This window comes from Ipomoea nil, unplaced genomic scaffold (assembly GCF_001879475.1).
Source record: "Ipomoea nil cultivar Tokyo-kokei standard unplaced genomic scaffold, Asagao_1.1 scaffold1509, whole genome shotgun sequence".
Classification (NCBI taxonomy): domain Eukaryota; kingdom Viridiplantae; phylum Streptophyta; class Magnoliopsida; order Solanales; family Convolvulaceae; genus Ipomoea; species Ipomoea nil.
In genome coordinates this window covers 3,167,061-3,181,145 of record NW_017617937.1, presented here as the reverse complement: position 1 = coordinate 3,181,145, position 14,085 = coordinate 3,167,061, and the positions used below count along the sequence as shown (strand labels likewise).

General features: G+C 31.3%; 1 protein-coding gene across 1 annotated transcript; it reads left to right on the top strand.

The window, feature by feature from the left end:
* Positions 1-5,375: 5,375 nt before the first annotated feature.
* On the top strand, positions 5,376-8,681 carry LOC109188917 (NAC domain-containing protein 62-like). Its single transcript, XM_019339569.1, has 6 exons — positions 5,376-5,896; positions 6,389-6,669; positions 6,809-7,117; positions 7,206-7,454; positions 7,608-8,024; positions 8,121-8,681. Exons 1-6 carry the CDS (start codon positions 5,704-5,706, stop codon positions 8,409-8,411), a joined length of 1,740 nt encoding a protein of 579 aa, XP_019195114.1. The 5' UTR covers positions 5,376-5,703; the 3' UTR covers positions 8,412-8,681.
* Positions 8,682-14,085: the final 5,404 nt, after the last annotated feature.

The following is a 14,085-nucleotide window of genomic DNA, read 5'->3' as shown; positions in this document are numbered from 1 at the left end:
TAAATATTAATTGTTTACTAATTTTATTTTTAAAATTTATTTTAAAAATTTTAATTTAGAAAAATAACTTCGATTTTTTTTTTTTTTTGAAATTTCCAGTGAAAACATTAGCCTTCAAATTAAAGCCTCCATGCATCATAGATTAATTCTTTATAAATAAATAAAAAATATAAATATTCAATAAATATAAAATAAATGACGCAACGTATAAATATTAATTAACAAAAATCTTTGATTTTTAAAAAATGAAATTAGGTAGGGAGATAAATTATCCGTAGTAGTTTGGCGAGGACCAGAAAAGTAGAAAGTGACGCTCAAAATCTTTTAATTGATCTGTGAATTAAATATCAAAATATTTTTGTAAAATATAATTGTGTTGGTACTAAGTAGTAACACAGGTTACACCGCCACAGCTTTCTACCGGACGGACACCCACAGATGGCGGTGATAACTAGGACTAGGAGTATTAAACCTGGGCTGGTTACAACTTACACGAGTGCTTAACAAGATTTTTCTTTTTATTTTTTATTTTTTATTTTTTATTTTATTATTATAGTGGAAAAAAGGATTGGTGAAAAAAACTAAGCAACCTTTTTTTATATTACAAAGGAAGGGGGATACCCATACAATCAATGCCTACACTGAGGCTTGAAACCTAGACCTCCCACGTAGGGAAGCAATCCAATACCAATAAACTACAAGCCACTTGGTAAAACTAAGCAACCTTAGATTTAGGTAATCATTTTGAGGTGTTAATTTGAGTATGGTTCACTTTTAATTTGTTCGGGTTAACGTAGATTTGGATTTTTAAGTTTCAGATATTAATAATTAAGCTGAAAATGTATAAAAAGTAATGAATGAAAAATTGATTTTCGAAATATGTTTATAAAGTATGGAAAATGGAGCTCTGGAACTTTTTAAGTAGTTTTGTCTCACATTGAAAAATTATGTAAGTTTTTATATTAGTATGAATACATTTGAGAAAAGGGTCAAGTATGCCCATAAATTTCATACGAGAAGTCAATTAGACACTTGAACTTTTTGAAGTTGTAATTGTGTCCATTAACATATGATTTTCGTGCATATATTGAAGCTCAAAAACCGGTAAATGAACTATAGTAGGCAGTCACTGAGGTTCTGGCGAGACTCCAAGCTATTGATGACGACGCTCCAACAACAGGAGACTCGACCAACGTCGCCTTCTCCACTAGAGAAGGCAACTGGCGAGTAACACTAGGATCGTCGGTAGCCCGAGTCAGTTAGAACCCTCGTGACCGCCTATTACATGTCATTTATTAGTTTATATACTTTATAGACTTCAATGTACGAAAAATAACATGTTGATGAGCTTAATTGCATCTTTAAAAAGTACAGAGGCATAATTGACTTATAATATAAATTTTAGGGGTTTATTTGACACTTTTCCTAATACATTTCAATATTTTTACTATAAATAAGTTTGACAATTTATATGAATTGAATTATAAAATATATCAGTCAAATCCGTCTCACACTCTCACACGTTATTCTTAGTGTAATTTATTGCTCTTGTGTGATTTGTGAGTTATTACATACAAATTGAATTTACCCCTCTGTATATTTAGGTAGTCCTACGAATTTTTCTATCAACCCCGCAAAAATATAAAATATCTAAATTTCACGCCCATTATAATTTAGGAGTGGTTAGTAGAATTTACTTAAGTAATTTAAGATGATTAATTAACATTAACATATAATAATAAGTCAATCTAATTCTTGTTTTCATATGAGACTTTACAAAATTTTGAATGCTTCGGCCTTTGGGTTTATCAGAAGTCCATAGTTGTAACTTGTAACTTCTATCCGTCCTTTACTTAATTTTAAAAATAATGTGTATACTCTTAATTTAAATACGGCTATTTTTTTTTTTTTTAAAAATTGTACTTTTTTAAAATTTCAAAATTAATTTGATTAGGTGGGTAATATTTTCAAGGGTAAAATTATAAATAATAATCACATTTTATTTAATTTCATGCGTCAAACATAATTATCCTTGCAACAAAATTAACACAATAAATTTTGATATATATAAAATTTAAAAAAAAAATAAAAAAGAAAAGTGTAATACTCTTGAGAAAAAATATGTAATAATACTTTTAAATACAAATATAATATTTATGGGCTGACTGTTACTCCACGAGAGAAAATGTAAAACTTATGAAAAACCTAACATGTATCGCATATGAGGATACGTTGAACGTTCTCGTATGAGATTTTACCCAATGTAAAATACTAAATCCAATCCAAAATCATAATCAATTATCCATTTAACTCATACTCTCTTCAAGAAAAAAAACAGGGTTACGTTGTCACTCTCATGAAAATTTTAGCTCATCATTTTAATTATGTTAATTACAATATGACTAACCAACTTGAGTGGTGTGATTAATTATGTACTTTCATCCTTTAAAAAAGATCGAGAGTTTAAAACATTCTTCAACCCGCTTGACCCTATACTTAGGCCTACTCACTTCGTGGTTCTTCAACAAATTTACAAGGTAGCTATACGATGTTGGAATAATTATTAGCATTTGAAATATTTTTACATAAAATAAAATGAAAATTTTAAATTTAACTCGAACCTAATGCTTAAAAGGATAATAATTTAAAGCACTAATTTACATCTGAAATGTTAAATTACTTACCCTTTTAACCCATATGCTCTCTAAGGAAATTGTGTGGCTAACACTCTTGCTGCAATTTTATCTCATCATTTTAATCGTTTTAATTACAATGTACGTAGGTAGACAGTTCTGCAAATAGTTATTGGCATTTCAAATATTGGTACATAAAATAAAATTTTTAAATTTAAATTAGACCTAATGCCTAAAAAGGATAATAATTTAAAGCACTAAATTAAATCTCAATTCTTAAATTACTTACCCATTAAGTTCATGTTTTTTCTAAGAAAATAGTGTGGTAATCACTCATACTAAATTTTTTATCTCATTAATTTAATTATTTTAATTACAATTTATCTGGACGGTTTTGTAATAATTATTGACATTTGAGATATTCATACATTCATAAAATAAAATGAAAAAGAACCTAATGCTTAAAAAGGATAATAATTTAGAGCATTAAAATCAATCTCAAATCTTAAATTATTTACTAATATAGCTCATACGCTGTAAGGAAATTGTGTGGTCTTCACGCTTAATAAATTTTTTTCTCATCATTTTAGTCATTTTAATTGGAATGTATGTAAACCGTTTTTGTATAATTATTGACCTTTGAAATATTAATACATAAAATAAAATGAAAAAAATCAAATTTAAAGCAAACCTAATGCTTAAAAAGGATAATAATTAATTTTTTGAGTAAAAAAGGATAATAATTTAAAGCAATAAATTAAATTCAAATCATAATTTCTTACCAATTTAGCTCGTACCGTCTTTAAGAAAGTTTGGTCGTCACTCTTACTGAACTTTTATATATATATATATATATATATATATATACATTGGAATCGTTTCGCGAGAAAAAAATTATTGATAAGATTAGGATGTATCTATATGATTTTAGGATAATTATTGGCATTTGAAATATTGATGCATAAAATATTAAAATAAAATGAAAATATCAAATTTAAATAAGACCCTCGAATACTAAATATGTTAATATATTATCTAACAATTTATTTAGTACACATCATGACAACACATTTTTCGGTTACTTATAAAATCAAAATAGCTACTCTGTAATATACTATCAACACGGAAATAAACACGAATATAGGGATCTGTTTACTAACGATAATTGTTTTGTTTTCTATTTTTTAATTTATCAGTTTTGATTCTTTGTTTTTTTTTTTTTTTTTTGTTTAAAAAAATTGTTTACTACACTTATTTTTTAAAAATTTAAAATATATATGAATTGCAAAGTATTTAAAATATTTTTTGAGCTAATATTTAAAATATTTTTGAATATATTCATTTGAATGACATGTATATAAATATATATGGATTACAGACTATTTAAAATATTTTTTGAGCTAATATTTAAAATATTTTTAAATATATTAATTTGAATGACATGTATAAAAATATATATGAATTGCAGAGTATTTAAAATATTTTTTGAGCTAATATTTAAAATATTTTTGAATATATTCATTTGAATGACATGTATAAAAATATATATGAATTGCAGAGTATTTAAAATATTTTTTGAGCTAATATTTTTGAATATATTCATTTGAATGACATGTATATAAATATATATGGATTACAGACTATTTAAAATATTTTTTGAGCTAATATTTAAAATATTTGTGAATATATTCATTTGAATAACATGTATATAAATATATATGGATTACAGACTATTTAAAATATTTTTTGAGCTAATATTTAAAATATTTGTGAATATATTCATTTGAATAACATGTATATAAATATATATGGATTACCGACTATTTAAAATATTTTTTGAACTAATATTTATTTATTTTTTGAATATATTCATTTGAATAACATGTATATAAATATATATGGATTACAGAGTGATTTTACTTTGAATTCTATTATAATAATATATGTGAAATTTCAATATCCGATATCCGAATCAAACTTGTATTATAATAAAACATAACTAAAAATATGTGAATTAATAATCAATTGAGTTGAATCAACATATAAAACTTGATATAAAGCTCATTTCTTTTATTTTGATAATGTGAATAATGTCTAATTGTAAGCATAAGCAAATAAGTCATGTTTACCAAGGACCTTGTGGTCCACTGGTATCAAGTTCCTTCTATATGTAGGAGGTAGTGAGTTTGAGCCTACCTAATACAAGTAAACAAATAGATATTGGGTATGATTTTATTTTTTATTTAGAAAACAAATTTTAATAATTTTCTTTGGAAATTTGTTTTATGTATTCCAAATGAAAAATTGAACTAGTAAATATGTTTTATGTTTTTCAATTTTTTAGAAAATTGGATAAATATTTCACTTAGTAAACAGGATGTTTGGTTTGTGTGATAATTATTGGCATTTGATTAAATTAATGTTTTATTCAAACCCCATTTTAAATAAATAAATTTCTTACACAAATCACAAATGGTTGCAACGTCCAAAATGGAAATTTTGGTGGGAAACAAGATAAACACATTACGTCATTGTAAACGTGTCGGGTCCATATTGGTGGAATGACCCACAGTCCCATAATCTTACTCATTACGTTTTGAGAAATTCCTCAAACACCCCGCAGCCGCTGACATGTCCTCAAGACAATTGGGGCAGGTTCGTACTTTCACCAGAGTAATGAATTTTGGGTAATATATAATGGAAAATCCACGTATGATCGATGAACGCGGTATATACGAGATCGAACGCGGTCCCCAGAGACTCTCTCTTTCTCCAGGTCAGCTGAAATTCATTTCGCAGTTTTCTCTCTTCTCCTTCTTCTTCTTCCCCATTTTTAACACAGAGAAGTTTCGTGGAAGTTTCATGGCTACTCAAAGCCCTAAATGAATTTTCCAGGAATCTTACTGCAATTGAGATCTAAAGCTTTTCTCAGAATCCTCTTAAATACTCGCACTTTTCAGCTTGCTTTTGCTTTATCTCTGTTTTTCTTTTGAAAAATACAGGCAGGCACATACGTATATCTCTCCCACCCTCTCTCTTTCTCTCTCTCTGTGAACTTTGCGGCGTGGAGATGGCTGTACTAAAGGTGGAAAGGCCGACGGGGTTACCACCCCTGCACTCGCTGCCGGTGGGGTACCGGTTCCGGCCGACTGACGAGGAGCTGGTGGATCACTATTTGAAGATGAAGATCACCGGTTCGGAAGCAGAAGTTAGTGTTATTCGCGAAGTTGATATCTGTAAGCATGAGCCCTGGGATTTGCCCGGTGAGTTGTTCTTTTTTTGCCCCATATATTTGGGTTTTATTTATATATCTGTGTGATAGTTGTGATGAATTTACTGTAAAAACCAAATCGTTGTTTGAATTGAGTGTGTGTTATTTCTATGGAAGGACGAGAAGATCTAAAATTGAGATCTTTAGAGTGAAATCGTGTGTTAAATTATCTAAATTTGGTTTGGAATCGATCAATTTGATTACAAAATATGGTTTAAAGACGCTATTCGACTCAGTTCATTTGAATGGATAATTGTACACTCATCTAGGTCTTGGGATTTTTTTTTTTTTAATTTGGGGATTTTGCTTAATGTTTTTTTTTTTTTTTTTTTTTTAATTGGCTGTTCGATCTGTTTAGCTTTCCTTTGTAGAAATTTTTCCGGTTTCAGTCTTAGATCATAGTTCTCTTGTTGACTTGTTGCAAATTGAAAGCACATAGTTGTAGAAACTGATGTTGTTTGTTGACACATTATTGTTTCTGCAGATATGTCATTTGTAGAATCACATGACAATGAATGGTTCTTCTTCTGCCCAAAAGATCGCAAGTATCAGAATGGGCAGAGGTTGAATCGTGCAACAGAGCGAGGGTACTGGAAGGCAACTGGCAAAGATAGGACCATTTCGTCGAGGAAGGGTGCAAAGGTTGGGATGAAAAAGACTTTAGTGTACTACTTAGGTCGAGCTCCTGAAGGGAAGAGGACTCATTGGGTGATTCATGAGTATCGTACAACTGAAAACAAATTTGATGGAACTCACGCTGGTCAGGTAGAGGCTTCTAAATTCTTTAATGTGGCTCTTACTTTGTACTTAGTGTCATGTTTTCTTGATTATCTGCACAGCAAGGTTTCATTTTTGCCCAATGAAGTTTTTGATAAGTCTGTAATTGTGGCATTTCCTTGTACAGGCTCCTTTTGTGCTTTGCCGTTTGTTTAGGAAGGTTGAGTTGAAGCTGGATGAGGGTGCTGAAATTTCAAACAGTGATGAGGTTGATCCAATTGTCTCTTCTCCTACAGTCGTTAAGACACCTGCAGAAGATGAACAATCAGAAGGTGGGACTCCATTAATGAAGAGCGGCCACATCAAGACACAGCCTTTAACTCCGGGTCAGAGTTCCGAGGAAACTCCTGGTGTTCATTTCCCTATTGATAGTAACAGCAATAGCTGTATTGCTGATACCACCGAGGATCAAGTGTTAGACATTACTTCTAATCCAGTGAGTTGAAAATCTTTATTTTATGTATTGGTTTATTGATTCTATAGATAGATTAGAGTCCTTAATTTCTTTTTCTTTAATATTGCAGGCTGATCCTGACCTAGACGCATTGAAATTCTTTATTGACCCTTCTACTGGGCCTATATATTCTCCCACATATGAACAGATGCCGGAGTTTGGATCTTCCTATTTTTATGGAGATGTCATAAATTGCATTAGCAATAATAATGATGTCCAGTTTCAGTATGGAACTAATGGTTTTGATCCAAATGAGTTTTTGAACCCAGCTGCCCTTGTCAGTTCAGATGGCGAGTCAGAAGAAGTTACACAAATGCTGGTAAGTGGATACTCTCTTCACGTTTTTTGTACTGCAATGATATTCCAATATCACTTAAAAGAGTCATATTGCATATTTTTGTGCTTAACTGGTTAATGGGTAAATTTGGTTTTTATCCCTAGATGTAATCTTATTTGTTTGAATCTCCTTCAGGCTGAACCCGTTGGTTTTGAAAATGAGCTGTTTGTGACAAATAATCAAGAGGCGTTGCTTCAAAGACAGGTCAATTATGTTGCAAATTCGTTGGTTGGGACTTTTGGTACTCCAACTATGGGCAGTGATCACCAGAACTGGAATTTAGATCTCCAGAACAATAACTACCTTGGACAGAGTTTGTTCTCTTCAGTTTCTAATGGTACTGTGGCCCCTCAAATGGTTTTCCCTCAAGCAGAAACTGTTGGTAATATCAGTAGTTCTGCACCTGCAATAACATTAAGAACCCGACAACCGCAGAATCAACGAGGTGATCAGCAGTCCGCTGCACAAGGAACTGCTCCTCGGAGAATCCGTTTTCAAAAGAAACTTCAAGTTGGACCTGTTCAATGTCTCCGTCCTCAGACAACACCCGAGGTAAAGCTTCTCCCAATAAAACCTTATTTTCCTCCACCTATGTGTTCCATACTGCTGGCGGCTTTTAATTGTATTTGATTTGATTGGCTTGTGCAGGACAATACAGTTTCCAAAGAAGATGCTTCTACTGTCGATAAGCCAAACTCTACTGCTTCTGCTACAGCACAGGATCCAATTCTTGAAGGTCGCGGAGAAGTCAACAGTGGAATTATCACAAGCGTGAAAGAATTAGAAACAGCAGCTTGTGGAAATGGAAGGTCTGCCAAAGCATCCTCAAAGACAGCATTGTGTTCAGCTTCATCGTCTATTTACATACCTAAGGTACTCGTGGTTGTAAGCCTGGTCGTAGTTTTTGTTGGTGCCTGGGCATGCTTTGTTAGACTTTAGAGCTTGGTCAGAAGAACAAAACCTATGTTTATTGTAAAGGGAATCCTTGTTAACCTTGCGCAGATGTACTTAGTCAGCTTAGAACTCTGTTAATTTTTGTTAATTTTTGGTTTTTTTTTTTTTTTCATGACTCTGTTGCAGGAGTTTAAACTGAGGTTGACAGAGATTTCTAATGTAATATTATAGTATGACTTTTAATGGGATTCCTTTACAAAATTTCGGTTTGTACATTTAGTTTAGTATATATTGAGGATGTTTTTTGTAGTTTTACTTCATTTCTTGGTTGATTATGCTTGTTTTGTAGTTTGTATTAGCACATGAAGTGATGTGAAGATGTAGAACAGTAGAAGGGCTCTCTCATTCATAAAATGACAAGGTAGCCTTAGGTGAGGGAGGCTACAAATCTTTGTCATAAATAGGGAGTTTAGCTAGTCAAACTTAACTCATAATTGTCTATAGAATTTTTGTCATTTCTCATGTTGGGAATACTCGCGGAGGATACTTGTAATTTTTTTTTTTTAATTAATTAGGTTCATATTTGTTTATATTTAGAGTCATTTAACTCTTAAGATAACCCTTCAAGTCATGAGATGTATGGGCTAGCCAAATGCACAACCGCAATACTAATGGCGATTGATTGTTACTACTTTTAAAGTTGAATTGGCAAATTTATAAGATGACGACTCTCTCTTCCCGCTTAATCAAAGGTCTTGAGTTTGAGCATAAGAATGGAAGATTTATTGGTGACTTGGGCTGAGTTTAATTCTTATACCATGGACTAGGGTTCATAGTGCACTGTGGACCTTGGTATATATGTATGTGTTATGTTGTGAGTTTTTGTGTTTTGTGTTATGAAATTTTGTACCAAGTATGAATTATGTACCTGAAACAAATTAATAGTGGTGTTTTATGTTATGAATTTCTGTGCCTATGAATATAAATTTTGTATCTAAATCATATTTGAAAAATAAGTAAATAAGTTTTGTACCTTGTGGTCTAATGGCACCAAGTTGAACTCCCATATGAGAGGTTGTGAGTTTGAACATCAGCTATTAGCTCTCTGTGAGAAAGTAGTTATGAACAAATAAGTAATTTTTTTGTGTGTATTGTATTATGAAATTCTGTACATTACAAGTATGAATTTTATACATCGTCATTTTGATTCAGAGTCTACAATGCTACGTGAGCGCTAGTGCATAATATAAATTGCCGGCTAAGTTTGGAGCTAAATTGTGTTGATTTTATATTTGATGCAGATGATGGCATAATTGGCAGTGGGCAGAGTTGATGAAAAGAATTGGAGATTGAAATGGGCTCAAAGGGATGGATGGGGTTGACATAGATTATTATAGTTATGCAATATCTCAACAATACTCTATCCTTAATCTTTGAATGGAATTGCATTTGTGATGTTTTGTTCATCTTCTTCTTTTAATGCTTTTGGCATGCACTGTTCCACTATAAAAATGTGTTTGGCAAGCTAAATAATCTAACTTTTAACTTATCCTTTTAGTAATAAGTTTGTCTTTTTAAGGACCTTGTTTTTTGATGACTTAGCATCCAAATAAATGTTGAGGTGTCAATTTCTATGAATTAGTAGTAAGAACTTCAATGATTTGCATTTAAGTTTATGAATTAGACTAAGATTGTCGAGGAAGAATTTCATTATAACATTGCACTTTTTTAAAAATAAAATATTAAGTGACTTGTAAACTTGCATGTTATCACTTCACTCTGTCAAACGTGAAAATTATGAAACTGGGCATCATAATAATAAGAATTATTTTTTTGTACAAAGAACAAACAAAACTTATAACTATTTATGCTATTGTGAACTAACAAAATCAGCAAAACAAAGGGAAAAAAAAACATTCAGACCATTCTGAAGAGTGTTACACACATGAAAACCTAAGACTTAAGGGATGTATGGTATACCCTAGCGCAATAGGTGTAGAATCAATTATTAAATTTTCATATTAATTTTACATAAAATGATTACGTAGTGGATGGATGTTTGTGGGTAGATTGCTTACACGTTTGAGATAGAGAGATGGAAGAGTGTGGAAAGGAGATACGATTTTTTTTTTTTTCTCTCTGGTGTAGCTCGGGGTATTTATCATCAAATACAATAATTAATCTCTTTATTAGATACATTAACTAATTTCTTTGTTGAATTGTAGGTATTTTTAAAAGTAAGACAACTGGTCACGAGATTTATGACTGTTTTATATTTAAGATTAAAGATTAATGGATAAATGAGTCTCTTATACTCAATCACTTTTTGTGTCAGGGAGATATGATTATGATTGTTCTTATACTGAATATGACATTGAACAGAGTCAGAATTGAAGTGAAGAAAGTGGAATATGGCTGTAACTACGTCCAAACAAACAATGATTTCATTATGGCGTGGTAGATCACAACACAATATGCTAAGCTATGTCGTCCCTCTCATCATTACAATCTGCAAATACAAACGTGGATTGCCGTCAGTCTCAATTTTTTTTTTTTTTTTTTTTTTTTTGGGGTCCAATTTCACTAGCAAAAACACTTGTTGTGAACTAAATATTAAATATTATGATCAATTAAAATGCAATCAGTTAGTGATTCTTAAAATAAATGTAATTGTGAAAATTAAATACATTTTATTTTTTTAGAATAATTTTCTTTTTTTGTGACATATAAGTTCATTATCATTTACGAAAGCTATCTAACAAACAATTCCACAAGTCAAATTGTTTCAATTCATTCTAATACAAATGTTAAAAAGCTCATACTTATCACTAATTGGCTATAAGAAGGATATGACAATAGATAACTAAAGAATTCCAAGGTTAAGCGTGCTTGACTTACAAGATGGGTGACCTGCTGGGAAGTAAGCATAATGCAACACTAAAATCTATCACACGTCCGAATCTAGGCGTAGGTCGAGCCATGTCTAGTCCCGGGGTAGGGTGGGGTCAACCGAGTTGGCCCCAGTTCAGCCTAATTTATTGAAAAATAAGTACAATTATTGTGACTAAAGTGTTGTCACTAGATCAATTTTTTGTAGTAACATATTTGGTCTCAAATTATACATTTATTGTGACAACTATCGTTATCACTCAAATATTACGTTTAGTGTAAGTAAATATTGTCACAAAAGGAGTGAGTAATTGTGACAACTTTTCAAAAGTTGTCACTACTACAATAGTGACGACTTCAAAAATTGATCACTAATTTTAATAGTGACAAAATTGATAGTTTCGGTGACAACTTTTGTTGTCACTAAATGTCAAATTTCTTGTAGTGTTCAAACTAAACTCAATAGTTCCAAAAAAGAAAAATGTAAAAGCAGATTGTTGATGCAATTTAAAATCAATAGTTAAAAAAATTGAGTTATATTTTCCGTTGGATGAAAGTTCAATTCTACCATTCGAACTAAATTCAAATTAGTTCAATCAAATTATCAGTCAATAATTTTTTACTTATAAATGATTACTAGTTCTAGCATGTTACTTTATAATCATGTCCATTTTGAGGGGAAAAACTTAAAAAAAAAAAACTCCACCACTAAGAATGCTCTTATGAGTTATAGTGTTTATTGGGAGAAGAAATGAGTTATAGTGTTTATTCTTTTATTAAAAAAATAAAATAAAAGTTTAGTGTCTTCCAAATTCCATGTTTGGGAAGAAGGTCAACTGTTAATTAAAGGAAAACTTCAATAGCAATGGTTTTTTAATTTTGTTTTGTTTTTTTTTTGTGTGGTTTTTGAGGTGACAATTAGGAGAGAGATGAGAGAAAGAAAAGAAGAAGAAAAGGAAAAAAAATATAAAAAGTATGCTTGATGCAAAAAAAAAAAAAAAACAAAACAAAAAAACAAAAAAACAAAGCAGTTAATGTCGTGCACGCGCCCACCGCCTGTACAGTTCACGCATGTAATTGTGCCTTTTTTCACTTTCTCTCATACAAACCCCATGAAAAAACAATCTCTTGCATGCAGTCCCTAAATCTTCTCTCTCGTCCTTCTCTCTCTCCCCTCCACATAAGCTATGATTTTCTCAAAAAATCAATCTCTTGCATGCGGTCCTCAAATTTGTCTTTTTTCTCAAGTTTAAAAATTTATAAGAAACATCGAAAATTTAATTAAACTTCTTCAAATAATTTGAATATTTTTTAGCACTTTCTCCTCGTTATCACATTTGGATATTGATTCCACTCATCTCCCGTTCTTGTGGGCCGACAGATCCCCGTTTGTGAGGGAGACAATAACCAAACTATGTAATCCTAATTAAGCTTTGTTAGGCACCCAGTTTTGCATTATTTAATTTGGGAAAATGATACATACATTCTCATAATCTCAGAGAATAAAACTATTATCACATATCATAATGATAGAAAAAAAAAAATCCCAGCCAAGCAGAACAAGCCATCTAAGGTCCAGATAGCATTATACACCCTGGATTGAAACAACGAGGTACAAAATTCATACTTATAAAGTACAGAATTTCAAACACAAGCACATACACGTGGTACATATTTACTTATTTTTCAAATTTGATTTAGGTACATAATTGTGTTCATAGGCACAGAATTTCACAATTGAAGCATGTGCTCCATCTCAACTAAAAGCCTAAGCTCATAGTTGGATATATGTATAACACGTGGACGGTCCCGTTGAGATTCGAACCCTAGACCTCATAGTTGGATATATGCATAACACGTGGACGGTCCCGTTGAGATTCGAACCCTAGACCAAAGGTCTGGCTCTGATACCAAACTGAAGCATGTGCTCCATCTCAACTAAAAGCTTAAGCTCATAGTTGGATACACATTAATGGATATATGCTCACATTCACAACATAAGACAAAAAATTCATCACATAAGACACAATTACTAATTTGTTTCGGGTACAGAATTCATACTCTTAAAAAAAAAAAAAATCATAACGCAAGACATAAAAACTGGATACACAATACACTGTGAATCTTGGTCCATGGTATAAGAATCGACCAAAAAAATGAGATATGTATAATATTATTGTTTAATTATTGAGTTAATACCCAAAATCGTCCTCGACTATAGTGGTTTTTCTCAATTTCGTCCTAAACGATTTTGGTGACCTAATATCGTCCCAGACTTTTGTATTTCGCTCAATTTAGTCCCAGACTTTTGTATTTTTGCTCAATTTAGTCCCTCATTTGTTATTCTGTCCATTTGATGTTAAATAAATAGACAATTCCGTAATTTTAATATTGGCATCTCTTTACTCATAGACATGTGAACTGCGAATTTTTTTTTTTTTACGAATTACTCCTAAAACTGCGAATATAAAATTTGATTTGCATGTCCGGGAGTAATTCTGGGTGTAATTCGTACAAGAAAGATGAATTTTGCACTTCACAAGTTGAAAGTAAAGAGAGATCAATATTGACATTACTGAATTGTCCCTTTATTTAACACCAATTTGACAGAATAACAAATGGAGGACTAAATTGAGCGAAACACAAAAGTCTGGGACGATATTAGGTCACCAAAGTCGTTTAGGACGAAATTGAGAAAAACCACTATAGTCGAGGACGATTTTGGGTATTAACTCTTTAATTATTATTTAGTGGCTTAATGTGAATAAGAACAAAACTATGTGGTGCCATGATGTCTGGGTAGGCAAGTCCACATGCAAAATTGGACTTG